The sequence below is a fragment of the Accipiter gentilis genome, chromosome 17 (genome assembly GCF_929443795.1).
Source record: "Accipiter gentilis chromosome 17, bAccGen1.1, whole genome shotgun sequence".
In the NCBI taxonomy this organism is placed as follows: domain Eukaryota; kingdom Metazoa; phylum Chordata; class Aves; order Accipitriformes; family Accipitridae; genus Astur; species Astur gentilis.
Genome location: NC_064896.1, coordinates 25,630,882 through 25,658,105, shown reverse-complemented (window position 1 = coordinate 25,658,105; position 27,224 = coordinate 25,630,882). Strand labels below are relative to the sequence as shown.

The 27,224-nt window shown below is 41.6% G+C and overlaps 1 protein-coding gene across 1 annotated transcript in view; it reads left to right on the top strand.

Annotated features, from left to right (window-relative positions):
- Positions 1 to 25,454, top strand: part of SLC6A5 (solute carrier family 6 member 5) — a 32,225-nt gene extending 6,771 nt beyond the window's left edge. Inside the window, exons 8-16 of the mRNA XM_049820816.1 lie at positions 1,917 to 2,051; positions 4,260 to 4,363; positions 7,246 to 7,370; positions 12,127 to 12,239; positions 12,529 to 12,660; positions 13,756 to 13,855; positions 19,648 to 19,748; positions 22,845 to 23,012; positions 25,299 to 25,454. Coding sequence (XP_049676773.1) covers positions 1,917 to 2,051; positions 4,260 to 4,363; positions 7,246 to 7,370; positions 12,127 to 12,239; positions 12,529 to 12,660; positions 13,756 to 13,855; positions 19,648 to 19,748; positions 22,845 to 23,012; positions 25,299 to 25,454 — 1,134 coding nt within the window. The remainder of the gene's footprint in view (positions 1 to 1,916; positions 2,052 to 4,259; positions 4,364 to 7,245; positions 7,371 to 12,126; positions 12,240 to 12,528; positions 12,661 to 13,755; positions 13,856 to 19,647; positions 19,749 to 22,844; positions 23,013 to 25,298) is intronic.
- The last annotated feature ends 1,770 nt before the right edge of the window (positions 25,455 to 27,224 follow it).

The following is a 27,224-nucleotide window of genomic DNA, read 5'->3' as shown; positions in this document are numbered from 1 at the left end:
TTGTTTCCTAATCTTCAGTAAGTTTAAAATGAGCCTTTGAGCTGCAACTCAGCAGTTGGATGGCAAAAAGGTGCCTTCAGCACCACCTTTCTGCGGGGTGTTCATTAAAATCCTGCAGTCACCTTACCTGTCACTGTAATCAGGGAAATTATGATGTAAGTTAAGATGTTAAGTAACACGTTTGAAAATGAGAACTGAACTCACATTGGTCTATGGTGGCTGGGACCAGTGGCAGCGTGTGTATCCTCTTTTCTCAAATATTTGTCTGCCATCTTTCCAAAACTCCTCCTTGCGGTAACCCAGCTCCTCGCCGTGTCTCTCTGACATCTCACACGTCGTCCTCTCCCTCGTCCCTCAAATCTGCGGCTTTCTGCCATGCGTCCTAACTAGCAACTGTGTCGAGAGGGAGCATGTCCTCTTGTTGGCATGGCAGTAGAGGCATATGACTTGGCCAGGCAGCCGTCTTAGCAGAGAAATGCAGCTTTTTTTTCAGCAGCAGCACTGGTTTGGGTGTTTTTTTTGTGAAACCTGTAGGAATGCAATATCTGAAACTTCTCTGTCAGCGCCACTGCAATTACCACGCAGGTTAAAAAGTTGGATGATGACCTAGCATAAATCTAGCTTATTTACAAAGAGTAGGCTGAAAAGATAAAAAAGCTGGAGCAAAACACCTAGGTATTTCCTGGGATAAAGCTAGTGGATATGCAGAGATAGCTATGAATATTCTAGACATGGGCACAGAGTTTCTGATTCCAAGCTACCCCTTTGTGTACCTACAAGCTGACAACACCTGTTGGGAGGTAGCTTGGGAATTATCAGAAAATCCAGAGACTCGGAGTGCCAGGGGAAAGTTGAGATCCGCCCCCCTCCCCCCCCCCCCCCCCCCCCCAGTGTGATAGGAAAAACTGTTTCCTGCAAGGGCAGGGCCAAGAAACAGATGGTGTATGGGAGAATAACTTGGGTTTGGATGTGGCAATAGGTATTTTTTAAGTGAGTCTTAGTGGCCAAGGAAAATACTGACTCTTTGGTGTTGGGAATAGAAAACCTGCATAGGTGAGTTCAGCGTATTCACTGCACAAAAATTCGTCAGGGCAGCTTCTTGAAACAGCAAAGAGAAAGCTGAGAAAGCAGTTTCAAAAGTCACTTCAGCTCAGAGGATTCTGGTCCCTGTAGTATTCAGAGGTTAATGCAAACAGGATTTGAAGTGCTTTCGGGTAGAGTGTACACCTTAACTGGCCACCATCTGGCCCTTTTATCTGACCACAGAGAGCGCTCTGGTCTGTATTAGATAATTTTTAAGACATTAAACACACAACCTCTGTTGAGTATTTAGATGTCATGATGATTAGGAGCAATCTGGATTGTTCCGCTGATTTTTTTTTTTTTTTTTTTTTTTTTTGCATTGGGATCATAAATATTTTCATGGTGATATGTAATTATTAAGAGGTACAAACAGTAATAAACATTCTTTAGGCTTAGTTAAATACAGAGAAATATATAGAAAGAATCAGAAATTTAAGTGCTATTGAAAGGCATTGCTCCTTTCATTTCCACTGAACTGTGTTATTTCACTCTGGGCAAGGATCAAAAGTGATATTGTCGTTTAGATCTAAATTCCTATTGATCCTCTCGAGACTTTTTTTTCTGCTTTTTCTTTCCCTCTCTGTCTAGAATCCCAACTCTTACCTCTGTTGCTATGGATATTATTCCTGTTTCCAGCAGTGAGAAGAGCTGTAAAATTTCAGATTTCCTGGGAAATAACCCTGTTGTCTTCCTGGTTATTGTCTCTGAGCCTGAGTAATTGCTTTCTTCAGGCAATAATATAGCCCTTGTATTCCCCCCTTCCCCTTTCTTATGGATCCAAACAAGCCTTTTCAATAATTTTTTTTTTTTTTTTTTTTTTTTGGTCTGTCCAGGTGGTGTATTTTACAGCTACGTTCCCCTACGTAGTTCTCATCATCCTTCTTATAAGAGGAGTAACTCTGCCCGGAGCTGGGGCTGGAATCTGGTACTTCATCACGCCAAAGTGGGAGAAGCTAATTGACGCTATGGTGGGCTTATTATTGCACTTATAACTCTGCTAGGGTGAATAAGTCGTACAGATTTCTTAGTGTCTGTTGCAAGAGGTTTCGATGTGCAGAGGCAGTACTGTCATCTGTGGAAACTTGTTCTGCATCTGACACGGACTGTTGGTGCAATGGATGTTTGTTATTTGTGCGCGTGTAACGTTTTTTCCGTATATTATTGTAGGTGTGTTGTTTACTTCGCTTTTCATACTTCAGCTGAATCTCTGAGTAGGTACATTTGGAAAATAGGGGATTAAAAAGCAAGCATAGTTTTTTTCATACGCTGGTGTCTGTTGGGTGCTGCCTTGCACGTGGAGCTTCTAATAGGCAACGTAATGAACTTACCTGCATTTCTTGCTCTGAATAGGTGTATTTTACTCCTTGAGCAAAGATCGTTCTGAATAATGCATATGAGACATTAGATGAAACCAAATCAAGTTATACATCCTAATCTAACTCCCCAGGAGCATATGAGCTGTCACAGAACAGCCGTGACTATTAACCTACCTGCATTTTAAGAAAGGCTTATTGCTGGGTAGGAAGGGACAGAATTCGATGACTCTGTACCTGGCTTTGCTCTTGAAGCCCTGCCTGCCTCACTCGGGGTTTCAACTGATTTCTAGAAAGCCATTTGTTGCCAATGAAGCCGGTCCAACGTGTTCCAAAACCGCACGTGGATTTGCGTCTCTGTAGACTTGAATCAACCCACGGATTGTATATTTGTCTGATACGGCACATGAGCCCCTGTGTGTTGGTCTGAAGTGTCTTGGGGCAGGATTCTGGAAACTGAACTGAAGCCTGAGCTGAGAGTTACAATTCAGACTCTTTTCTCTAGAAGTTTAAAAGGGATTTCTAGCAACACCTCAGGAAAATTCCCGTTTGTTTTTTTCTTTTTCCCTGCTAAGAAATTTTTTTTCCTCGATCAGTAGGGGTGTGATATCACACTGATAGATCAATAATTAAAGCTGAAAGCAATTTCCTGGATGAATTGTGCAGATCTTATTTCCTTAAAATCTCTGCAATTATGGGTATTTTGACCCTTTGGTCGTGGGAGTACTAAATCTTCTGCAAACAATACAGAAATTAATTTTGCATTAAATATGAGCAGTTTTGCATCCCACGTTGTCCAAGAAAGGAGCTGAGAACTGTTGCCTTTTGCAAATCAGGGTGCTCTGAATACTCCAAGTATCTCTATAACCCTGGGTAAATGTTTGATAATATTCAGGCGAGCTTCTGTTTTCAATTTTCTTTGCAGTATAACATGAATTAATAGCTGTACATCACCCTCAGTTAGATGAAGGATTGACTGCCTGCTGGCTGGTAACTTTTAAAGCAGCGTTTAAGCAATAACTTCAACACTGGATAGTGTGTGTATGGGGACACCTATCTGTGCGTGTACCTCTGTCTCCGTTTCTGCACTGCAGACTTGGGTGGAAAATCAGACTTCGTAGGAGAGCTTGTAAATAGAAATACCAACGCTTCAAACGTTTTGCAAGTGATAAGTTAAGACCTGGAATTTGAAATTCCAGGCAATTTAGAAATGCTTTATTCAAATGTGCTTAAGGCTTCAAAGAACTTTGTTACAGAACAAACGACGCCTTTTGATTGTTGTATTTGCTTTTAAGAACGACTTGGTTGAACATATCTTTTCTTCTGCTGGGAGGAAAATGGGTCCTGGTGCCTAAATAGCCCTAACTTAATGCTGTGCTGTTTGATGCACACCTAATGACAGAAATTTACCCTAATTTTAATGTAATCTCGTTCATAAGTACCGCATCAAGTGACACTGAGGATTTTACTTTTATCACAAAAATAAAGTATTCTTTAGGACCGCTGGCGGATAAACTGTCCGCACCCGATGAAGATTTTTTTCCTCTTGATTTGTATTTTCTTTGCTGAATCTATTTGAACTGATATTCAAACTATATTTCTTGGTACATAATTGTGCCTTCCATATAAAAGGTGATACTCTCCCTTTATGTGGGCTCAACAAGAACGGCACTCCTCATCAAATGGGCACTATGTATTTTGGGGCAGGGTTTTGCTTTGAAGTGTTTTATTGACATCTATTGCTCTAAAGTTAATTTAAACTACTTATGTGTTAATCCCCTAACAGAAGCAGTCGATAGCGTTATTGATCTTTCTAATACTATTTTCTGAAGCTGATGCGATTTCCTCTCTTGACTGTCTTAGGTTTGGAAGGATGCTGCCACTCAGATTTTCTTCTCCTTATCTGCAGCGTGGGGAGGTCTAATTACTCTCTCTTCTTACAACAAATTCCATAATAATTGCTACAGGTATGTGAGAGTGAAATCCATTGGTCTTATTAAACAGGTCTTGTCCCAAGCCAGTCATCTGCCAACTTGGAGCAATCTGGTTTGAAAGACTGTCTTTTTTACATTTTCTTTTCTTTTCTCTTTTCTTTTCTCTTTTCTTTTCTCTTTTCTTTTCTCTTTTCTTTTCTCTTTTCTTTTCTCTTTTCTTTTCTCTTTTCTTTTCTCTTTTCTTTTCTCTTTTCTTTTCTCTTTTCTTTTCTCTTTTCTTTTCTCTTTTCTTTTCTCTTTTCTTTTCTCTTTTCTTTTCTCTTTTCTTTTCTCTTTTCTTTTCTCTTTTCTTTTCTCTTTTCTTTTCTCATTTTTTAGATTTTCTTTAAAAAAAAATTTCCTTTTTAAAATTTTCTGTAGAAAAATTTCTGGTATTTTATTTTTTTAAAATTTTTCTTTTTTGGGGGTGTGTGTGCTTTTCTTGTTTGTTTGGGTTTTCTTTGTATTTGTTTTGGTTTTTTTCAATCTTTTTTGGGGTTTGTGTATTGTATCTTCTCCCCAGGTCCTAATCTGCTCGTCTCAAGATGAGCCGTAGGCTTATTATAGTCTCTATTGGCTCTTCATTTTCAGAATCAGCAGTTTTAGGCTGAAAGGCAAGCTGGGAAGCTGTCAAGAGCTGTGAGCAGTGGTACGAAACGCTGCCGGGCGGCAGCCTCTGCTGAAGAACAACCCGTGTGTAGGATGGGCTGAAGTTTGCCCCTGTGAGACATGCATGAGTTTAACATGCAATTTCCATAGCTGTGATTCTTGTCTCTCCTACATGTAATTCTTTTTTCCAATTACTCTTAGTGGGATTTTATAGGTACAAAGTTCTTTCAAGGTGTGAAATTTAAAATCGCTTTTATTTGAAGTCACTGAAAGTTATTTTTACAAGGAAAAAAGTCATTGTTCTGGTGGGCCAGTATAGTTTTTCATCAAAGAGCGTGCCAAAGAGATGTCTGCAGATGGAAAAAACAAAAGCGAGTGGCATTAGTGGAATGCTTCGCTGCTATTTTATGGTCTCTAAAGCCAATCTTGTTTCTGCTGAGGCAAACCTTTTCTGATTCCTACAATGACAGGTGTGCTGATTCAGGACAGCCACCAGCAGGCACAGGGGATGTCCTAGGAGTATGCTTAAAAACTTTCCCAAATCAAGACTTTAAAGCACACGCTCCTTGGGATCTGAACTCCCGTGTCCTGTAACTTTGAAGTACCGCATATAAAAGACTTACTTTTTAAAAGAAATGTGGATCAGGATTTTAAAAAGGAATTTCAAAACCTTTTCCTACTGGTGTTCAAAAGTAATTTAATATAATTATCCTAAAATATGGATGAATAAGCAACAGCGTTGCATTCTCAGTAACTCCCACCCAGCAATCCTTTGGGTCTTAATTTTGAAAATGCTCGTCCTGGGCTTTGATTTTTTTTTTTTTTTTTTTCCCTTGATGAATGAATACATTCAGAATATCAGGGCAAAAATTGGCAGAAACCTCATGCTACCTTTCTGCATTAATTTAGCAATGTTTTGTGGAGTTTGGAAAATGTTCATGAAAATTTTAAATGAAATACATGGTAATGAAGTATAAAAATCTTACAGGCCCAATACTAAATGCATGCTTTACCTGTGTTAGGAGGGTTACGGGAGACTGAAGCAGAAATAATTAGAAAAGCTTAGTTACTTCTAATCTTTTTAATTTTTCAACACATCTTGAATACTGAAATGAAGCATGACTATTTTCTCTTTCAATTTTTATATTCATTACGTTCTAATACTGCAGATAAAATTGTAGTTTTCAGTTCCATATTCATTTTAAACATCATTAAATAATCTATAATTGCAGTAAATTTACCTAAATTAACTTCGTCATGCATACCTAAAATATTTTACTTAAAACTTATCTGGTTTTGGAAGAGGATTAACACGTGGTGATTCCAAACAGAACATTGTTATTTTTTACTGTAGACATGCAGAATTAACCTAATCATTCCTGTCAAGAGATGCTCTGTTAGAGATTCCAGAAGCTTCCCAGCTCAGTGAGGTTCTTGACAGCTTTTCTGGTTGTATTTTGTTCTGTTCCTGACAAACAAATAGCAGAAGGAATAAGCAATTTTAGCCAACTTAAACGAACAAACAAGAACATTTAAAGTGCGTGACTTGTTTGTTCCTAAGCTGCAGCAGTTTAAGGGGAAGTCTTCTGGGCGCATATATTGTGAAGAAAAAATAAAAATCCTATCAAGGATGTTATAATTATGAGTGGGGATCATGAGGGCTGGCGTCCTGTCAAGTCACGTACACTTACCCAGTACAGTGTGGCATTTAGGTATGGATTTCTTGAGATTCCCTTAACAGCAACAACGGAAAATTGTACGAGGGAATCCTCTACGGATGGGCGGGCGTTTAAGTGAGTGCTACAAGGTACGGAAAGCTTAACCCTGAGATTTTGTGCATAAATACAAGAAAGATACAGCACAAAAATCACCTTACCTTAAACGGTGGTGGTTAGTCCCTACGTGATATAATGAGCAGATTTCCACACCAGGTGAAGAGTGGAACACTGCATTACAAATCGTGTCGTCATTGCCACCTTCTTCAGAGAGACCAAGAGCAGAAATGATCACCCTCCTGCTTGGCCTGTGGCTTTCTATGGAACGTGCGGGGGATGGAAACTTGCACAGCTGATTCCTGGTGGTGTTGCGAAGACTTCTGTCATCTCCGACCAGCATCAAATGTACCCGAGAAGCGTAAAAGTGCACCTTCCTCAGCCTTCCCACAGGATGCGTGTGCTCACGAGGGAGACTCCTTAATTGTGTACAAATCCCTCGTCGCTTGCATGTCTTACAACACGGTGATGCGGCTTCTTGTGTTTTCTTTTCAGGGACACATTGATAGTCACGTGTACCAACAGTGCCACGAGTATATTTGCAGGCTTTGTCATCTTCTCGGTTATTGGCTTCATGGCAAATGAGCTCAAAGTGAATATCGAAGCTGTGGCAGACCAAGGTAGGGTATGCTGCCGTTGCGTTACTTAGGCACCCGGTGGCTCCTTCAGCTCTATGATTAATGATGACATTGACCTTGGAGGTGGGAATAATGGCTTCAAACTGGAGCGGGTTAGTAAACCGCTTGTAGGCATTTCTGTACAGGAGAAGGTACGTAGGGAAGCACAGTGGGAAGTCAAGATATTACTTGAAGCCTCCTCATCACTTGTTTGGTAAGAGGAGGAAGCAAGCTGAGACTCATTTAAAATCTTTATGTCAATGGCTGAGGTGGGGGGGTAGGGTGAGGTCTCTCCTTCACATAGTCTAAGTGGTTGCCGCCTTATTTGTCTCTGCTGCTGCTGCCTTGTCGGGTCCTCCAAGGTAAAAGTTGTCCCTGATGGTGAGAATCTTGGATGAGAGGACGGTGGGCTTCGCCATGTGGGGGTGGGAGAAATACGGTGAGAGAGGAGTATTGGGCTTCTGAACTGTGGGCAGCAAGGAGCTGCCTCCATGGGCAAGTAAAAAAAAATTTCCAGAGAACGGGTGAGAAGGTCTCGGTTAGTGAAGTGAGATGGTTACAAAATGGGGATCTGAGAGGTCTTAATTGTCTGAGCTGAATGTGAGCGAGAAGAGCGTGACTGACGGAGGAACTCGGGCTGTCAGGTATGATTTGGTGTGAAGTAGTGGGAGATAGGAAGGGAGGAGCTTTTGCGGTAAGATTCAGAGAAGTTTAAAGGGTCGTAAAAATCTGATGGAATTCTCGAGGGATAACTGTTACCTTCGTCTAGTTCTACATTTCCTGTGCAATGTGCAGCACTTTGGCCCTAAGCCAACCAAGGCCCAGGCCTTTAAGATCATTTCTAACTGTGTTAAAAGGACAAATTTGTACTCACTTGTATACGTATTCACGATTCCCCCACCAGAGCTGTTTCTGTGAGCGCACGAGGGTGTTAAGTGGATTGTATTAGCTTTCAGCACAGATACAGTCATTTCCAAGCGCTGAAGGAAAGTGGTTAAGAGCTTCTCCATGAGCCATGGGAACGGTTCCCAACGTTACCCCTGCCCCAACGATGTTCAGAGCCTCCTCTTGCTCTGTGCTGAGGGGAGGACAGAAGACTTCAAAAAGTGAATGTCGCATACTCGTGGCTTCTGTATGTGATGTGTCTCGCTGTCTGCATTAATGTGAAGACACTAGACGTTTTTCTGACAGGTTTGTTGTGTTGGATAAATTCAACGCCACAAGGCGCTACTTGTAGCCTGAGATACCTGACTGACTGAGCGTCGTAAAATTGTAGCAGTGAATTGACAACAGAGGATAGAAATCCAGACAACCTTCCATAGTTTCTGTACGGTAATATTCATTCTGGAATTCTGGTCATTCTGGAAAAATTAGTTATGAAGGTTAATCTGCATTTAACAATGTTGTGGGAGCTAAATGGGAAACAGACAATGTGAGCTGGGGATGCAGAAATCCTGTAGTTGAAGGAAAAAGAGCCGGCGAAGCAGATGAAGCATTCTTTATTTTTTTTCCTGAAAAATACCTTGTCTTGGAATTCTGTTGTTTCTAATCGTTTAGTAGAAACCAGCTACTACAGGTGAAAGGAGGAAAGGAACAACATCTTGCTGCTGGTTAAGAAATAGAAAAGGCTCTTAGTTTCCTTCTGCTTACTCCTTCTCTGCAAACTGAAGCATGGATAATCCCACAGATGTGGCAGTACTTCTGACCTCAGAGATGCAAATAAAGGTGCCAGGTCACATTCAACTTCTGCAGCTCCTTTGGCTGGTACGTGCCAGCCCAGCTGCTGAGGTGAGGGGAAGCTCATGGGCTGCAGTTCAGTCGCAGGGAGTTAGTTAGTGTGGGGCTTCCACCAGTTGACCCGTGGTGGGATGGGCTGCTAACCAGGCTGTGGGGTCAGCGGGAAGGTCTGAGAGGAGAATTTCATAGGATGGTCAGCTGGCAAACTGTTGCTCGATAGCAAGTAGTAGGGGACGCCGCACTGGCAAGCTAATGTAACATCAATTTAGTCTTTAGTGCCTCGTCTCTTCTTTTTGGTCTGCCAGTCAGCTAAATGGGAACAGAAAAGTTGCATTCTCGTCCCCGTTTTCTGGCTGGATTGGACCATCGTGTTTGCAAAACTCCAGATGAGACCAGGTGTTTTAGGAGCTTCTATTAATTTTTTTATTCTAGACTTTACCTCCATCCTGAAACAATGAACAAAAAACCCCCAACCCCAAAATCTAAACCGCGCTGCACTCACCGGAATTATTTTTAAAGAGTTAGAGTCAAAGAAGCCGTGCTTGAGTGAAGCTGCAGTGGAAGCTCCAAAGGGATGGACGGAGAGGGGATGGAGAGACATAGCTGTTAGGGATGGTGGAGGAACCATCGGTTCATCGGCTCAGCCGCTTCATCTCCCTGGAGATGGCACGATATTTAGCGCAGCGGACGGCGAGCCCTTTTCTGCTGAGTGCTTGTTGGTGGTCTTTGAGTGAGCGACTAGGCACAGGCTGGAGCTCTCTGTTCCCAGCTGTTTCAGCAGCTGTTCGAGGGGATGTGGAAAAAAACCCCCTTGTCACAAGACAATCTTATTGTAGGGCTGTCAGTGCATTTGTAAGAGCCCATTTAGGCCATTTAAAAATATTTCACGAGGGTGAGGCTTCACAGCTCGCTCTGATGGGGGAAGCAAAATTTAGTCACATAATAGAAGACGACAGTACGGTAGGAAGAGTGAAGATTCGGGATAATTGCAGACTGAGTTAGCACACTGAATTAACAGAATTAAAAAGCAGGCTCAGCAACTGGGGAAAAGAGCCAGGCCTTGTCCCTCCCTATTTTTTTTGTATTCTAAAGTTGTATTTCTTTTTGCAGTGAAGGAGAAAGCGGCAAAAATGATGATGATCTCCCTTCAGGCTTTTGAAAACCTTGAATGAAATTCTTAAGAGAAATGGATTCCCCTCCGCCCAAAATATGAATCTGAAATACGTAGTATTTGTATCATTTAGAATCTTCCTTTCGGGCAAAACACATGTACCTGATGAACAAATAAAACACTTACCACGGAGGGAAAGACAGGACAATCTATTTTTGCTCTCCTCTCAGTTTGATTAAGAACGTAGTGCAGTTGAAAAATTTTAGTAATTTAAAATGAAAGTTCAAGGTCATTTGACGTTTTTCACTTCAACACATATAAAAACTTTGGAGTCTTCCTGACTTTAAGAGATTTTTAGAAAGCATTCATACCCACCTAAGTCTCCAAAGATGGAGAGGATGGGAGCCAGCCTCCCTGTGACCGTTTTCACCTGCGGTTGCATGCTACCAGGCGTGGGATGTCTTGGAGAGTCATGAGGGACCGAGGTGGAGAGACCTGCAGTTTCATATTCTATAATTAAACTTTTCCTAAAAGTGTGATTAATGGGAGCTCATTATTCTGAGAATTAATTAAACATTTACATGCAGGAAGCTAGTGCAAACAGAGTCCTTATCTCTAATAGTCAAGAAGAAATCTTTAATCAAGAGATTAAAGAACATGTTCCTGAATACATAGTAGTTCTACATGCACCTTCCTATTCCAAAAAAGCCATTTTTCTGCAGCACGTCTTAAAGGCAGCAACACTTACCGAGTGACGTACAGTGTTGTCTGGCTTTTTTTTTGTTTTTTAACTGTGTTGTTAACTCTTGCATTTGTCTTGCTCAGAAGGAACTCCAAGCGCTTCACAAATTGCCCGTGAGATTATTTCACATGCTGCTAAACCTGTTTTTCTCTGTGCAAGAAAGCAACAGTTCTCTCGAAGAGAAACAGCGTGGGGACCTGTAGGAAATGGGGTGCAATAATCTAGATTAGAAATGGCCAGGACAGAGTGAGTTTGGAGCCCCTTCTCGTGGCATGGGTCATGGCCTCAGTACTACTTGGTTTTCATTTCCATCTCGCCTGACAGGAAACATCCTTCCGAGTGCTTGAAGAGGCACTTCTTTAGCTGGGATAAATAGAGAAGAAGTGCCATCTACTGTAATGCTACCACCACAGTCCCGCAGCCTTTTCTCTCAGGCAAATCTAAGCATACTTGTAAAAATACTTCTCTTTTTTTTTTTTTTTTTTTTTTTTTTTTTTAACAGTCAATAAAAATTACAGCCCGAGATATCAAAGCAACAAAGAAAGGAAAATTCCTGGTTAAGGCTTTAAAAGACCCTATCTCCCTATTTTTTCTGCTGTGCATTATTTCAGAATTTCTTGTGGATTTTTTCAGTTTCACAGTAGTTATTACCTTGCGTCTGGCTCTGTGCATCCATTTGTTGTGTTCTCTGCTTCTCATTTGACTGTGTGCTGATGAGTTAAGAGTATTTTCTTTTCCATACACCCTTGTAGTACCAAGGGGTGGGTGATTGCTATGTTGACGGGTAGCTAATTGGTAGGGGCAGTGGCAGGAATTTGATCACAGAGCAGGAAAGAAACATAGCTGCGGTAGCCGATTTTTGTTTATTTTTTTGCATTTGGATCAGTATATGAGTAAACTGTTACATATGTATTCTGCGGCTTGGAAAGTAGGAGTGTACGAGTGTTTTGAGACTTAAACCAGGAATTAACCATGTGAGGCTAAATTCTGCAGTGGTTCAATCTTTCTGTACATAGGAGAGACTGAAGCTGATCTTTTTTACTTTCATCAAGCGAAGTAATAATTTATTAGACTTTGAAACATGGCTCTTCATGTCTCTGTCTTTTTCATACAGTCAAGAATATTAACATGATGCAAGGTGCCTCAGTCTTGATTTTTCTTATTTCTAGGTCCTGGAATTGCTTTCGTGGTTTACCCAGAAGCCCTAACTCGGCTTCCCCTCTCTCCGTTCTGGGCTATAATATTCTTTCTGATGCTTCTGACACTTGGATTGGACACTATGGTAAACTGCTTTTGTTTCCCATTTTTTTTTCCTTTTGCTTTTCCTGTTTATTTGTTTGGAGGACCGTGAGTTTAATTGCTGTTTTCCATGTGGTCAGTGAACAGCTTTCCAAAAAGAGGAATGACGTAAGGCCATCAGTGCTGACATCGTTTGGGTGACACTTTGGTGTTGGCATCTGGGCATTTAACACCCAAGATTCAAAATACTCTCTTATATTCCATTCTATCCACTTGGACCACTTTGTGCCCATCGTGTGCGCTGAAATGACTCCTTTTATTTGGTCTTTCAGTTTGCCACCATCGAGACTATAGTGACCTCCGTTTCGGATGAGTTCCCCAAATACTTACGTACGCACAAGGCACTGTTCACTCTTGGGTGCTGCATCTCCTTTTTCATCATGGGATTTCCTATGATCACTCAGGTAATAATATTGTCTTTGAGCATCCCTGCCTGTCCCCAATCCCCCTCTGGTGGCCGTTCTCCTCCCGTGCAAGATGCAAAAGATTAAGCTGAATTCTGCCGCATGTGCAAAGACACTGGGTGAGTCTGAAAGCCTTTTTTTTTTTTTTTTCTTTTTTTGTTAAATGGCTGCTCTGACTGAGATATATTTAAAAGGCTTTTCTTCTCAGAAAGATTTGAACAGCAGACTTTTAAAATTTATCCCTAGCCAAAAATCTCCAAAGCACTCATGTAAGTTAGGTATTTGTTTAAGAAAAAAAACCCCCAAACTTGTATGTCATCTAAATATGCACACCAGTTTTGGGTGCCTTCCCTACCAGATGAGATATATATTGATAGTCCTGGCAAAGCGTGGAGGTAATAATGAAATTCTCATCTACCCTTGATTGCCTTCTGTGTCTTTTGTCCCCTAATTCCTCCGGCATTATAAACTCTCAGCAATTCCAAGAGGAGATGCACAAAATCTATCTTGCTGTTTTATTAATCCTTCCCCCTCCCTTTCTTTCTTTCCCCTCACCTCATCACCTAGCAGCCCAACCTTGCTGTGCCAAAGCCTAGGATGGATTCAGTCCTTCCTTCGCTTGAATTCTACTGCTTAATCTCTGCCCTGAAGATAGGGTATTATATCCTTTCCAACGCGACGGACTGGACCCGCTTTTACAGTGCTACTGGTTTCAATGGTGATTTTGCTTTTGAAGCAGTATGAAGAGGTTAGAGGCGCTGCTGGTGGAAGGTCTGGTTGTGGCTCAGTCCTCAATCTGCAAGGACTGAAAGCAATGTCTTCCCACGGTGTGATAACTACCAGACTCAGGTGTACCCTCTGCTTTTTTTTTCTTGTTGGATTGGATATCCATTCAGCCAGAAGGAAGAAGCTATAGTGCGGCATGAGCCTGTGTCCAGTCCACGTTTGGCTGCTTGCTTGGGCTACGGAGTCCTGGGTCCTGCTCCTGTCCATTTTGCCTACCTTAGTGTCAGTTAGAGTTATGACACAGATGAAGAGAGACACCAGCTACGTACCACAAATAATGGCTCTTTTATCCTTTTTTTTTTTCTTTAGGGTGGAATGTATATGTTACAGCTTGTGGACACTTATGCAGCTTCTTATTCTCTTGTCATCATTGCCATCTTTGAGCTTGTTGGAGTTTCCTATATATATGGTAAGAAACAATACTGTTCTTGGACAGCCTATGTCAATGTAACATTTTAGCGTATGGTAAAGTAGCTGGAAGGTTAAATTCTTAAGGAAAGGAGTGGCACTTTTTTTTTAAATAAATAAATAAAAAGCTTCAGAATTCCCTTATTTTGAACAGAAGCATAACGGGACTTCATTACTATAGGATTATTTTGAATACATGTATTCAAAAGACTTTCATATAGTCTAATGACCTTTCCCTGCCCATAGCTTAAAGTCAATGCTTAGAGATAGTATAAGAACAGACCAAGCATTTAGTGACACTTCTCCAGGGGCTCTTTCGCACTCCAACAGTTTTAGTGTCAGAGACTTCCTGAGCTAGAAGTAGTATCTTTGCATTGAACAACTTTTGAAGGATTTATTTTCCATGTACACATCCAGCCTTCCCATTAGCCCAGCTGTCTGTAACACAGAATCAAGACTCTGCAGCTACTCAGAGTGATTAATTATGCGCAGTGGCAACACCAGTTATGTCGATCCATGCTGACATACGTTAAATGAGGAGGAAGATCCTCAGCTAGCATGACGCAGCGCCATTACCTCGATGCTACTGTAGTAACGTCAGTTGATGCCAGCTGGTGATTTGCTCCCAGAGTGGTCCGGTGCTTTCAGGAGGTTGGTTCTTGGAAATGTGTGATCTCAGATGGTTGTGGTAGGAAATGTGAAGATCTCCCTACATAACAGATGATTAATTTATGGCTGGAGTGTGGTGGTGCCACTTTAGACTTGCCTTCAAAAGCAAAGTAAGATCTGAATCTCAGTGTTGAAGATGGCAAAGATAAGGCCGTTTCCTCTGTTGCTGCGGACAGGAATGAATTATATATTTTGTGTCAGCTAGACATAAACGATCCCAAGACCTTCTGTTGAAGGTGCATATATAGCAGCATGATCTTAGGCTCCAGTCCGGTGCACTGGATACTTAGATCTACCTAGGTTGGTCCACTCTGTAACATAAATGCAGTAAAAAATCGTACGTAATTCAAAACACGCAGAATTTGCTGCTCTTGCTTGAGAAATGAATGTTATAGACAGGACAGGGAATCAGCCCTTCTGTGTTTTCTCCAATTTCATGGAAATACAGAAGTGTGTTTTATCTCCATTGACATCCAATCCAGTGAGAAGGCCTGAGTGGTTGTAAGCTAAGAAGTCAGATATGATCTAGTGAGGAAACGTTACAGAATACAATGAGAAAAGTCAAGACACTGAGAGAAAAGTTGATTTAGACCGATCGTGGTTTGGTTGATCAAAAGGCTTGTTGTTTTTAATGTCCCTGAAATGTAAGTATTTTAATTAGAGTCAGTTTAGAAGTGTAATCTCTGTGAGTGAAATGATATTGGTAACTGCGATCACCTTTACATTCAACCCGTCTTCTCAAAGGACCTGAGTGTAATGCTTTGAGATACCTCCTGAAGTGCAGTCGAGAGATGGATTTGGGGGATTATTTAGCAGAACTCCTGGTTTGAAAAATCAATGCTGGCAAGTTTTGCCATTGCTCTGTACTTCACTTTCCATTAAGACATTTAAGGTTTGCCCATTCCCTCCCCCTGGTTACCACCACATTTAGCATTTACCCGTTCCTGTGGCAACACCACCAGGTACATGTCATCTGAGTCGTTAGCGTCTGGTTACCGTACTGACCAATTTCCCAGTTTTCCTAAAATCAACCCAATTCCGCAAGAGAAGGTGAGTGGGAATGCTCAAGAAGAGTATAAGGGTTTGTTGGTTTTTTTTTTTTTTTCCTTTCCTCCTCCTCATCTGTTTGCTGAGAGCATGCCTGAACGACGCTGTGCTAAAGCACTAGATGTTGTCACTCTTCCTGGCCAGCAGTATCTACAGCATCACCTGGCCTGTCCCCAAAAGTTTGCCCCCATGAAAGCCATCGCCGTCAGCGTGCAAGATAAAAATTCCCTCCTTAGAGTATTTTTCAATAACCCCCAAACTACTTAAATCTGTGGAATTTCTTTGTTCTGTATGTTTTTAAATAAGGATGAAGGTAAATTGGGAGCAAATACTGCTCTGTTCCTCCTCTGAACACTGTGTGGCAGAAGCACTACAGACCTGTCTTTGTGGAACAACGGTTTATTGGGCTTGTAAGCAAAATTGCTCTGGCTAGCGCCTGCTTTGCCCAACAAATTCAGTATCCCTTAAAACGCTAACTGTTATGAAAAACGTAAAACAATACAAAAACAGTCATAGCACTGCCAAGGAAGGACTCGAATAGAGGAAACTTTTTTTTTTTTTGCGTAACATATTACTTTAATGTAATCAGGCTTGGGAAAGATCTGCCGATTACAAATCGTTCCTTCCATGCTTTCTGTACCAACTGATTGTTAATAAACCGACATTAGTAAAGCCTTTGATATAAACTGTTTCAAAGATTATTCCCTTCAATTAACCTTTTGCTAGACTAAAGAGCTTCCAGTCTTTTACACGAAAAATAGGGATTTACTTTGCAATCATTATCTGCTTGACTAATGTATCAGAACTACTTCTGCTGCATTAAAGCTGCTTTTCCAAGGACTGTTAATAGGAACGCAGCTTGTATATTTGTGATTTGCATGTTCTAAATACAAGTGAAGCTGCTGCTCTTGTTATATTCCTTCAAGCAGTGCTTAAAATTGGCATAATATATCTTCAAGCTCTGACAATTGCTCTTTTACACTCCACTGACACTTTTCTCAGTATACTTGTACTCTTCATAGGAAGCAGATTGGCACAATAGTGGCAGGTGCTTTTATGATGAAATAAATCTATCTTTAGTTCTTGTTACACGTTCTGCTTGCTGAGGTTGTTGAGATTTTTAAATTAAAAAGAGGCACACTTGGTTATTTCCTTGCAATCACTTATTTTTCAGTAGAGTCAGTGCTACATAATCCAGTCAAATGCTGGTTTTTATTTCACATGCCGGTATAGATGTTTATTCTCCAGTTGTTTAGATTATGATGCATGATTGGTAAAGAATAGCTTAGAGCTTGCGGGTATTAATTTAATCATCAGCATAATTCCCACTGTTGCATTTTGTAACGTGAAGCTAAATACAAAGATCCTTGTGCTTGAAAGAAACACTGTGGGAGACTGAAAATGCATGACCTTAACTTTGTTTGTGCTCCTTCTAGATCTGGTTTTTGACAGGCTCATTGTCAGAGTGAGTGGTAAGCGCTGCAGCGTATTTGTAGAAAGTAGTTTTGAACATTTTTACCCGTAGAAGAATATTGAAGTAGTTGTCTGTCTAGGTTTGCATTCTCCTTTTTAATGGATTTTATATCTGCAGCACTTATGAATACATCATCCTACTTTAGAGAGTGGAAATTGAGATATGGAATATCATGTCTCATTGTTTATTTCCCAAAGTTATTCAGCAGGCCTGACTGATCTGAGGGGGAAACGAGACACACTAAGATTTAATCATCGTTCTGTTAACTAAAGCAGCCTTTGCATTTTTCTGTGGAGCCCGACGAGCCCATTTTCAGCCTTTCACTGGGAAAGAGCTGGGTGCTGTGTAATCCCCGTATCTATCTATATGCATTTGACTCTTGAACTGCTAATATTTAAATGTGCTTTAAGCTGCGAATGTCTGCTGACGATTCCAGGAAGGAACTGAATTTTTTAATTGGAGTTTCAAACAAATCTGTGCACATTTGCGTGAAGCTTGCACGAACGTTGGAGGCGGAAGCCCCTGGTAACTATCCAGTTGGGTATACCTCCTTGGCAGCAGCAAGCGTGGCTGAAGTAGAGAGACTTGGATGAGCTTTAAACTTTGTGGAAAGACCCTTCAGCCCCTACCTCGTGCTGTCGCAACTAGTTTAAAACTAGTTTTGTTCCCACCGTGGCGAGCTGTGGGGATGACGGCTGTGTGAGCAACTCCCACGTAGCTCGCTGCAGACGGTGCGCTGAACTGTGATAAGCAGGGAAATAAAACGCAGGGGCAAATCATTCCGTTGCAGCTAAGATCTCCTTTCGTGTCCCTGACACGGTGACCCTGGGGGTTGCATTTGGTCCAGGCTTACAAAGCTCTCTCACAAAACGGAGAAGCACACGATGGGTCAGATGGGTGCTGAAGTACGGTGATTCCAGGGGTAGTAAAAATTACCTGTATTTTACAGAGAAGAGAAGAGGCTTTCTGTAGTCAGTGGAAATGAGAAAAAAGAGGGAGAGAAATTACAGTAACGGAAGAAAATGTGCCACCTGGGTCCCCTTGGGTTAGTTTTCTAAGCTTACATCCACTGCAGGTTGTACTTTTCCCCTCCCCTAAATACAGTTCTTGCAATACCGTCTTGTTTAATTTCTGGATTTTGCTTCTCTATTTCTTATCATAACTCTTTTCTTTTTTTTTTTTTTTTTTATTTTTTTTTTTTAGCTTTTCTCAGACATGCTTATCTGCCTGGACTGGCTTAATCTGTGCTCACCCTCTGAGCTGGGCCTTTAAGGCTGCCCTAACACCATCTAGCCCTGCTGCTTTCTTAGGGGTGCATCAGAACACACTGAATATCGAGCCATTGCTATTTTTTACCTGCTGGGCCATCGCTTCTTAATTCTGGGAACAGTCGGGTGGATAGATTTAGTTCTCCTTGATATCAACAGAAAGGCTTCAAAATTATGTGGATCAAGCCTGGGGATTATCCCTTCTTAAATTCAGCAGCTGCAGTGGCTGGCTATAAGGGCGCTAAGAACACAGAGCTGTTTATTTCTTCTGTTCCAAGTATTTCCTCCCTTACTCAGTGACTTCTCGCCAACATTTAAGCTCCATCTCTGTCCCCACATCGTAAAAGTTGCACTAAATGCTGTAGAAGAATGCTTTGTGAGACGATCACCTGCCTCATTTGATAAAATTGGCCTGAATTGGAAATGTTTGTGTGACAGAGGAGCTCAGCCTTGGCCCCCAGACCTCCTCCTCCTTACCGTCATTGAAAAAGCTGGAACAAATTTCAATTTTGTTGTTGTTACTTTTGGATAAATTACTAATAGCTGTAGTGAGCAGGGGCCGTTTACCTAAACAGCTCTGCAGAACAAGGCTGAAAAGCAGACTGGCTTTTATCAGATGGGCAAGAGCAGCTACTGGGCCAGCACAGCTTTTCCAGTCGCAGGGCATGGCTAGGCAGATAGCTGCAGAGACGGCTGAAATACCCTTTTCCAATCTTGTGTGTTTTATGAACTCAAGGAACTTTATAGATGCGATCAATACAATAATCTGAAGAATTAACACATCGGTCAATCTGTTTGTTCAAACAACATTGAATATAATTTAAAATATTTATGGGTGCTGTCTAATAATTGTACGTACTGCTTACATATCAAACGGAAAATAACAGGATATTACCAGTTTTAACGCTAAGCGACACAATCATCCCGTACCCTGGTCACGTAGTAGGTATAGAGAAGCTCAGATATTATCTGTGCTGAAACAGGTATAGAAATATTAATCAGGTTCATCTTCACAGCAAAATATAACAAGTATACATAGAATTGCAGCTAACCGGTAGGTGCTATTAATGCTTTAACCCGGAACATACTGAACATTTAATCTCGATGTAAAAGCTCAATTTTGCTATAATCCTTGGGAAGTAAATATTTTATTAGGATGGTTCCTACCATAATAGTCTCATTTTTTACTGTGTGGTTAGTTTCTCCATTGAGGTTTTCGACCAACAAGTCAAAGTCTGCTTTTGTAATTAGACACAAGGGAGGTCACAAGAGCTGTGTTGCAAATTGCAGCCGGTTTCTTTCACACCTAATTGCATTTCCATTTGCTATTTACAGGGTTGCAAAGATTTTGTGAAGATATAGAAATGATGATTGGATTCCAGCCAAGTAAATTCTGGAGAGTCTGTTGGGCATTCGTGACACCAACTATTTTGACAGTAAGCAAAAATTTTTGGAACGTCTTCTCCGAAGAGTTTTGTCATTCTTTCTTCATCATTCATGATGTTTCTGAATGCAGTAATTAGCTCTTGGATGCAGATAGCTAGACGCACGCACACATGTGTGTGCACATGTGTTCTTGCATGTGTGGGTAGCAGATGAAGCAGAGCCTAAGTAGGGTTTTTTTTGGTAGGGAGCCATGGTGAGTCTCCACACGCTGCTCTGGTAGCCTTTCCCTGTCTGTGCAAAATGCTGGGACGGCATACCATTGCATACCAGCGGTTTTGATTATTGTATACGTGCGTGTGCGTGGAATGCATATGTAGGCACATATACACACAGAGAGGGAGAGGAAATTGCACGACCCTCCCGTCTGGTTTTAGGCCGAGCTAGGGACAAACCATTTTACTGAGCCAACCATAAACTAATCTGAGAGACGTGCTTTGGGGAAGGGCTTACGTGGAAATGCGAGCAAAAAGTCTTAGCTGCAATAGACAGAGATATTTTTGCAAAGGTGGATAGTTATGTTCCTGAGAATAAATAGAAATCACTTGAGTTTCTCTAAAAAAAAAAAAAAAAAAAAAAAAAAAAGACAAAACCCCCCACAACCCTGAAAAAAAAAAGGGGGGAAAAAAAAAAAAGGAAAGGAAAAAGGGACTGTTGTTTCCAACCCCGATCGCTCCCCCCACCCCCGGTATCCGAAGAAGCCCGGGCGATCGGAGCCCGCAGCCCCTCCCGGCCCCGCCCCTCTCGGCCCCGCCCCTCCCGGCCCCGCCCCTCCCGGCCATTCCCGCCGCCCACCGCCAGGTGGCGCTGTGCGACAGCGGCTGGCCGCGCGCCGGCCGGGCCGGGGGGGGGGGGGGGGGGGGCGGGACCTTGGGGGGGGTTCCGGGGCTGCTGGGAACGGCACTGACCTGCGTGTGTTTCATTTCAAAAGAATAAATAGGGGCTTAAATTTAAAGGCAGGTTGCGTTTTGTTTATTTTTGTGGGTTTTTTTCCCTCTTTTTTTTCCTGTATTTTATTTTTATTTCTACTCCCAAACCCCGAATGATTCTTTACTTCGAATTTAAATCTCCGTTGAATCTAACAGACGGCACGTTCTCAATGTTACCGTTGCTACGCAAGTTTTGTTGAGTCCAGGAGCCAATGTATAATAACTATATCTATATTTACTCTAGCTCTCTAACGCAACGCTTCCTTTGCGTTTTAACCTGAGTACAGATACAATCTTTAATTGCATCTCGTGTTTTGGTAGGAGAACGAAATAATTCCTCCAGCCGTTTCAAAAGCCTTCGGCTTGATAAGTCAGTATAAAACAACCAAGCCTTCTTTTACCGGTATTTTATGTTTGAGAGCACGTACTTCAGCCTCAAAGTCCTCAGGCCTGGAGCGCAGGTGCAGCAAGATTATCAGTATTTGTGTAGGGTTTTAAAAACTTATCGTTTCACAGCAGTCCTAAATAGTGCCTACAAGTATTCATCGATGTTTAGGCACAAGATAAGAAAAGTTATTAGAATTTCTGAAAAGACACGTGCTTTCAAACAGTGAGTGTGGTGTCTGTCGGGTGGGGTGAAGAAGCCAAACGGAGACTCTAAAGTCCTCAGCAGTCAGTTCTTCCAGAGAAGCTGTATTTCGGCTTCTGTGCTGGGAAGTTCCTATTTGTGCTGTTCTTTAGCACAGCATAAATGTCGGTAAATCTTTTTATTTCTGGGGGGTGGGAAAAAAAAGCTCTGGCCAAAGTTACTAATTCAGGAATCAAGTAAATTTTTTTCTGAAAACTGAAAAAGGTTTAGTTTTTGCAGACAGGGATGCATGTGTGAAGGGACTAGGGAGTTTTGGTGAGCTCAGCAAAACCCTGATTCGCGAGGAAAAGAAATTTTCTACGATGAAAACAATTTCTCCAACGGCCGTAACGAAGATGTTCTACTTTCCCGTATAGATTTTCTTTACCGATTGTCTTCACTGACATATAGTATTGCTACGCATGAAAACCAGGTAGAGCTATCTTACCTATCCAGTGGCAACTGTTGTTTGATTGTAGCAGTATATAGTTCGCAAATCCCTTTTTAAAAGTTTGAAGACACAGCGCAGTTCGTAGTATTAGGATAACGTCAATGGCAACGTGTTTTTTCTCTCTTGAGGGCCTTGTTACAAACAAAAGTGTGTGCGCATGGGTGTCTTATCTCTCTTTTTTTTTTTTTCTTGCATGCTAAGATGCTGCCTTAGACCCATTGTTACACTTCTGAAGGGAATGATAAGGCTTTTCTGCAAATCGCTCGATTTCTTTACTGATCAGGCTTGCACTCTTAGCTACGGCCAGTAATCACAACCAGGGAATAGGAAATTTTGTTGTCTCTTAAGGAAAGCAAATTTGGGAAGCAAACGAGCTCAGTTCAAACTTGCGCGTTCTGTTGTTGTTCCCTCCAAATGTAATGCTTAGTGAACTTACGGTGAGAAATAAATTGACTCTGATCAGTTGTAATTCTATTTTTATGCGATGGAAAGAGACAAAGCAAAACCAGGCAATACATTCTTTTCTGTTATTGCCTCTGTAAAGCTAATATTTGATACATTTGGATAGTCTAATATTAGACTTTCAATTACTCCCCATCTCTGGAAATAAAATGATCATTTTTATAAGTGCCTTCACCTAGTTATACTGCTATAAATCTTCTGTGTGCAATTATTGCGAGCACAGGCATTTCCCAAAAGTTACTGAATTATGCACAAATGTGAGCAGATGTATTGCTATTCATACAGTAAGCAAAATGGAGTAACTTGGCATAATCACATTAGGTAAAACTGCCAATAGACCATGTAATAAAGCATGTTACTCTAGGGACAAGTTCCTAATTTCAATTCTTCTGGCATAAATACAGTGATTTTTGTGGGATTTTGCAAGATTTCCAGGCGACTCATTAGATTCCAACTCTGACCTGCGTGTTGCAGCTTGTGTGAGCGCCCTGCCTTAGGTGTGTGTACTTTTTATCTGTATTCCATATATACCAACTGTGCGTGTGGATACCTACCGTTTGTTGCATAGCAGGCTTGTTTTGCTTATTCAAACATATTTGTTTTCCTTCCTTGTTTCCAGTTTATTCTTTGCTTCAGTTTTTACCAGTGGGAACCAATGACTTACGGAGCTTACCACTATCCAGGCTGGTCCATGGTGCTTGGATGGCTGATGCTGGCCTGCTCCGTTATCTGGATCCCAGTTATGTTTGTGATAAAAATGCATCTAGCCCCAGGCAAATTTATTGAGGTAATTCTTCTGTCTTTTTTGCTGCTTAAAAATACGGTCACAGGAGACTGTCTGGTTTATTTTACATTGATTTTTGTGATATTGAATGTCTAATAGTGCTAAGATTACTTTCTGGTAAGCTAGTTATTGTGTGGCAAAGAGATGCTCGCTTGATTTAAAATGCAGACCTTCCATTCCCTGTTCCTCAACAAAATGCTCTTAAATTGTCAAGCGATTACTTTCATGAGAACTAGAAGGAGTTACAAATTTCACGAGCCCCGGTATGGCGTTGCTGAGGGAACGTTGTTCTAGCTTTGTTGGCCTTTTTGCAAAAGCAGCACGCAGACGTAGGAAGCATCGGCTGCTGGGGCGTATCGCGTCGCAGCGAGCTCGGCAGTCAGCTCTAGGAGACGTCAATCCGGGGTCGCCCGTTCGCAAAATGCGAGATGGTTGGGTACCCGCTTCATCCGGGATGCGCTCCAGGAGGTTGTGCCACTGGATGAAGTTCAGGAATAAGATGTACGAAAGGAACTCGTGCTCTACAGCTCAAACTGCTCGTTCTAAAACTTAGCTGGCAATCTTCCCCCCCGACCTCCTTCATTTCTTTATTTTTCTTGAATAAGCTGATCCTCTCTGGCACCTGAGCTTAAAAAAAATTCCAGGTGGCGCTTTATTTTTCACGCTGCTTTTCTTTATTTTGCCAATCGGATTCCTGCCGCTTCCCCCCACCACGCCAGAAACGGGGCAGTCCCATTCTGCTCCCTGTCCCCGTGCCGGGGTCCTGCCTCGGCTCCCCGGCTGGTCTCATCCTGCTGGCTCCCCATTTCCTCGCGGGGCACAGTGCAGCAATGTCTTTCTCATGTCAGCATTTCATTCCTTCGTTGCCTTCACCTTGTCTTCTGAAGAAGTTCAATGCTCCTATTTTTGGCCTTTGAGGCTTTTCTTGGTTCTGCCCTCTTGTCACTGCATGCCGCTTGTGCTGTTCCCTCCTCGGGATAAGGCACAGACACTCGCCTCCCCTTTTCGTAGCCGCTTTTGCAGTTCAGTTCTCCTACAAAACCCATCGGGGCTGTTACATGCCTCAAAAATGAGAAGGAGAGAAAATGTACTAAAATAGAATAATCTTTTTGGTCCCTCAATATGTCACACTACACATGCCTAAGGGAAAAGACTGTGCTTTTCTGCTTCACATAGAGCAAAGGAATTTAATATTAAGTGGTGGGACGCCCTAGGGAGAGCATCCAAGTAGACAGTTGGGACTAGGCAACGAGGCCGCTTGTCTAAAGGGCCGTTTAGCCCTTGCGTAGGGCACGTTGGAGTGCGTAGGTCAGGAGACGACTGCTCCTACTGGAAATGAGCTAATGTGAAATTAGACTTACTTGGTCGTCGTCGCCTAAGTTTCCCTCCTTGAGACAAATTGTTCTGCTCCAAATCCCCTAATTTATGTGTGTTGTACTGGCATATGTATTGCCGCAAAAATAGGGTGCTCTCCTTACCATCCCTCTAGCGGTGCACCCAAAGAAACACCCCAAAGTTGGATCTGTTTTGAAGGGGCTTTTGCTGAAGCTATTTCAGCTGTAGCCCAGTATTTCCTGAAGATTGAGTCTGCTGCATAAAATGATTATGGTTGATTTGGGAGGTAAGAGTTGCAAACTGGTAATTAAGCAGAGATTAAAATAACTGATATAGAGGTCTGATTCACTTTATTAGGTAATAAACTTATAATTGCTCCCTCTTAAGTCATCAGAAATATGTTTTCTTTCCTTTTTATCTGTAAATGCGCCAATCAAATCACATATTCAATAAAGAAATCAGCGGAAAGATTAGAAGATTTTTGTTGTTTGTCAGGTTAACGTTCTCTTCTTTCTTTTCTTCCTGCAGATGGAAATGAAACATTTTGTCACCTCAAAATTAAAATCTTTGTTCATTCATAGCAATGTACTTCTTTTTGGTCATTTGTATACTTTTGGGAAATATGCTAAACGGAAACCCAGTTATTTTTATGCAGTTACCCACTGCTTAGACCATTGGACTAAGTAATTGTGCACATGTCCTTCAGTGAGCCTTGGAATCTGTAGCGGTGGTTCTGAGCCCCCCTCATATGGTGCGGGGGAGACTGTATAATTAAAATCTGGGCACTTTATCCTCTATTAATCTTGCAAACTTTGTGCAAAACAAACACTGAGCAGTGGAGCATTGCAGGCCCATCATCAATAACCTTAAATGAGCCTATCCTCATTTCTTCTGCATTGTAATTCTGCTCCGTAACTTCAAGTGAGACTCTCTTTTCTCTCCCCCACATTGCAGCGACTCAAGTTGGTGTGCTCTCCACAGCCTGACTGGGGTCCGTTTTTGGCCAAGCACCGTGGTGAACGTTACATGAATATGATTGATCCACTGGGAACCTCTTCCCTGGGACTTAAACTGCCAGTGAAGGATATAGAACTGGGGACCCAATGCTAATGATTATCACGTGGGTGGCAATAACATTGTCAGCCTTTTCTGTTTTTTTTTTTTTTTTTTTTTTGTCCATTTTGCTTCCCTGCCGTTTCTTCGTTTCCTTTCTGCAGTGCCTGAAAGTGGTTGCTTAGGAAAGTAGGACTTACTGTTGCATGCCATAGGGAAAGACCTAGCTAGACCACTTCCAGGTGTAGGTGATGCCCATGACGTGTTCTGTACCCACTAAAACAGCAAAAGCATATCGTGCAACAGGTGACGTACCAGGTTTTGCCAGGTGGCGTAGGAATAAACGAAACACAATGGAAAAATCGTTTGTAGGATCTTCTGTGCGGAATTTGAGCTGTTTCACACAAGCATCCTTGTAACCGGCAGCTATGGTGGGATTAGGATTTTGTTAGCAGTGTAATCGAAGGGGAGTTCAGCCCTCGGATGGGGTGGAAGTAAGCAAAGAAGGGGATCTCCTGTAGTCCTGGAATAAATCCAGCATAAGGCTCTTGCAGCAAGCAGGGTCGTTTGTCTACGCTGACAGCAGGCCTTGACCCGTTGTGTCTGCACGCTTCTTTTATGAGTATGAATTAAACTAACTTTGAGGACTTGTTATCTAAACAAGCAGAGACCCTTTAAAGAGCACACCAGGAAGCAACACGTGAGATCGGAACAGAAAGACAGTAATGCATTTGATCTTTTCAAGTAGAAAAAGAAAAGCAAAAATTAAAGAACTTATCATTAGAGACTGGGACTAAACTGCGTTTGAGTCTAGAAGTAGTTTGGAAATGGTGCCAGGCTGAGGCGTATGGGCATCACTGTTTAAAGTACTGTCATATGTTTCTTTTGATAATTTGATACCTGTCATTTAAATTAAAAATGCCTCAGTTATAGGGAGTGTCTGAAACCTTGCTCCACACTCAGTGCAGCTGTGGCTTTGTTTGCTTCACTCCAATACCCTGAACACGGTTTTCCTTGTTTCCCTGCTTTTGTTTACAGTATCTCCTCAAGAAGCCATCATATAATTTGTGCCTAACTTTGTATTCTTACAGTGGTAAGTGTAGTCTAGTTACCACCTGACAACAGTTATTAGAAGCTAGATGTGTTGTTCAACTTTGTGACTCCCCATTCATTCTCCTATGAACATCTTTATATAACCTTTAGATGATGTATTCTTCTCTTTCAACCAATGGGGAAATAGCAGAACCCCACTTGTCTATATATTATATATATAGCACGGAAATTCTTCAAAGCAGTGTTCTCTCTGAAATGTACATAGGGGTGGTTTTTGTTTGTTTGTTTGTTTGTTTTTTTACATTTAAAGATTTCCATTAAATGAAAAAAAAACCCCAAACCGCAACAATTAACCACTGCAGTCATCCACACGGATGCAACGCTGGATGTACAAAACGCGAGGGTTGCGGAGAGAGGACAATTTGGTAGATGGCCGTTATAACATTGTGTAGCAATAGGACATTCGAAGTCATTACATTCTAGAAATCAGATATACGTGGTGATATGAATGCTAGACTTACATAGTTTTGTTACCTATTGGGCAGAGTAAAAATAGAGCTTTTTAATAAGAGTACATTTATTTACCTGAATAGAAAACTAGCCCGACCTACTGTAAATGCACTAGAATGAGGGAGAAAAATATATCTTCAATAATTGGCAAAACTGTAACCTTTACTCTCTTGTTGTATCCTATACATACATATATGATATTTTTTAACAGTGACCGGTGTTCATGTAGTGTGTACTAGTGATGTTTTATGTCCCTATAAATAT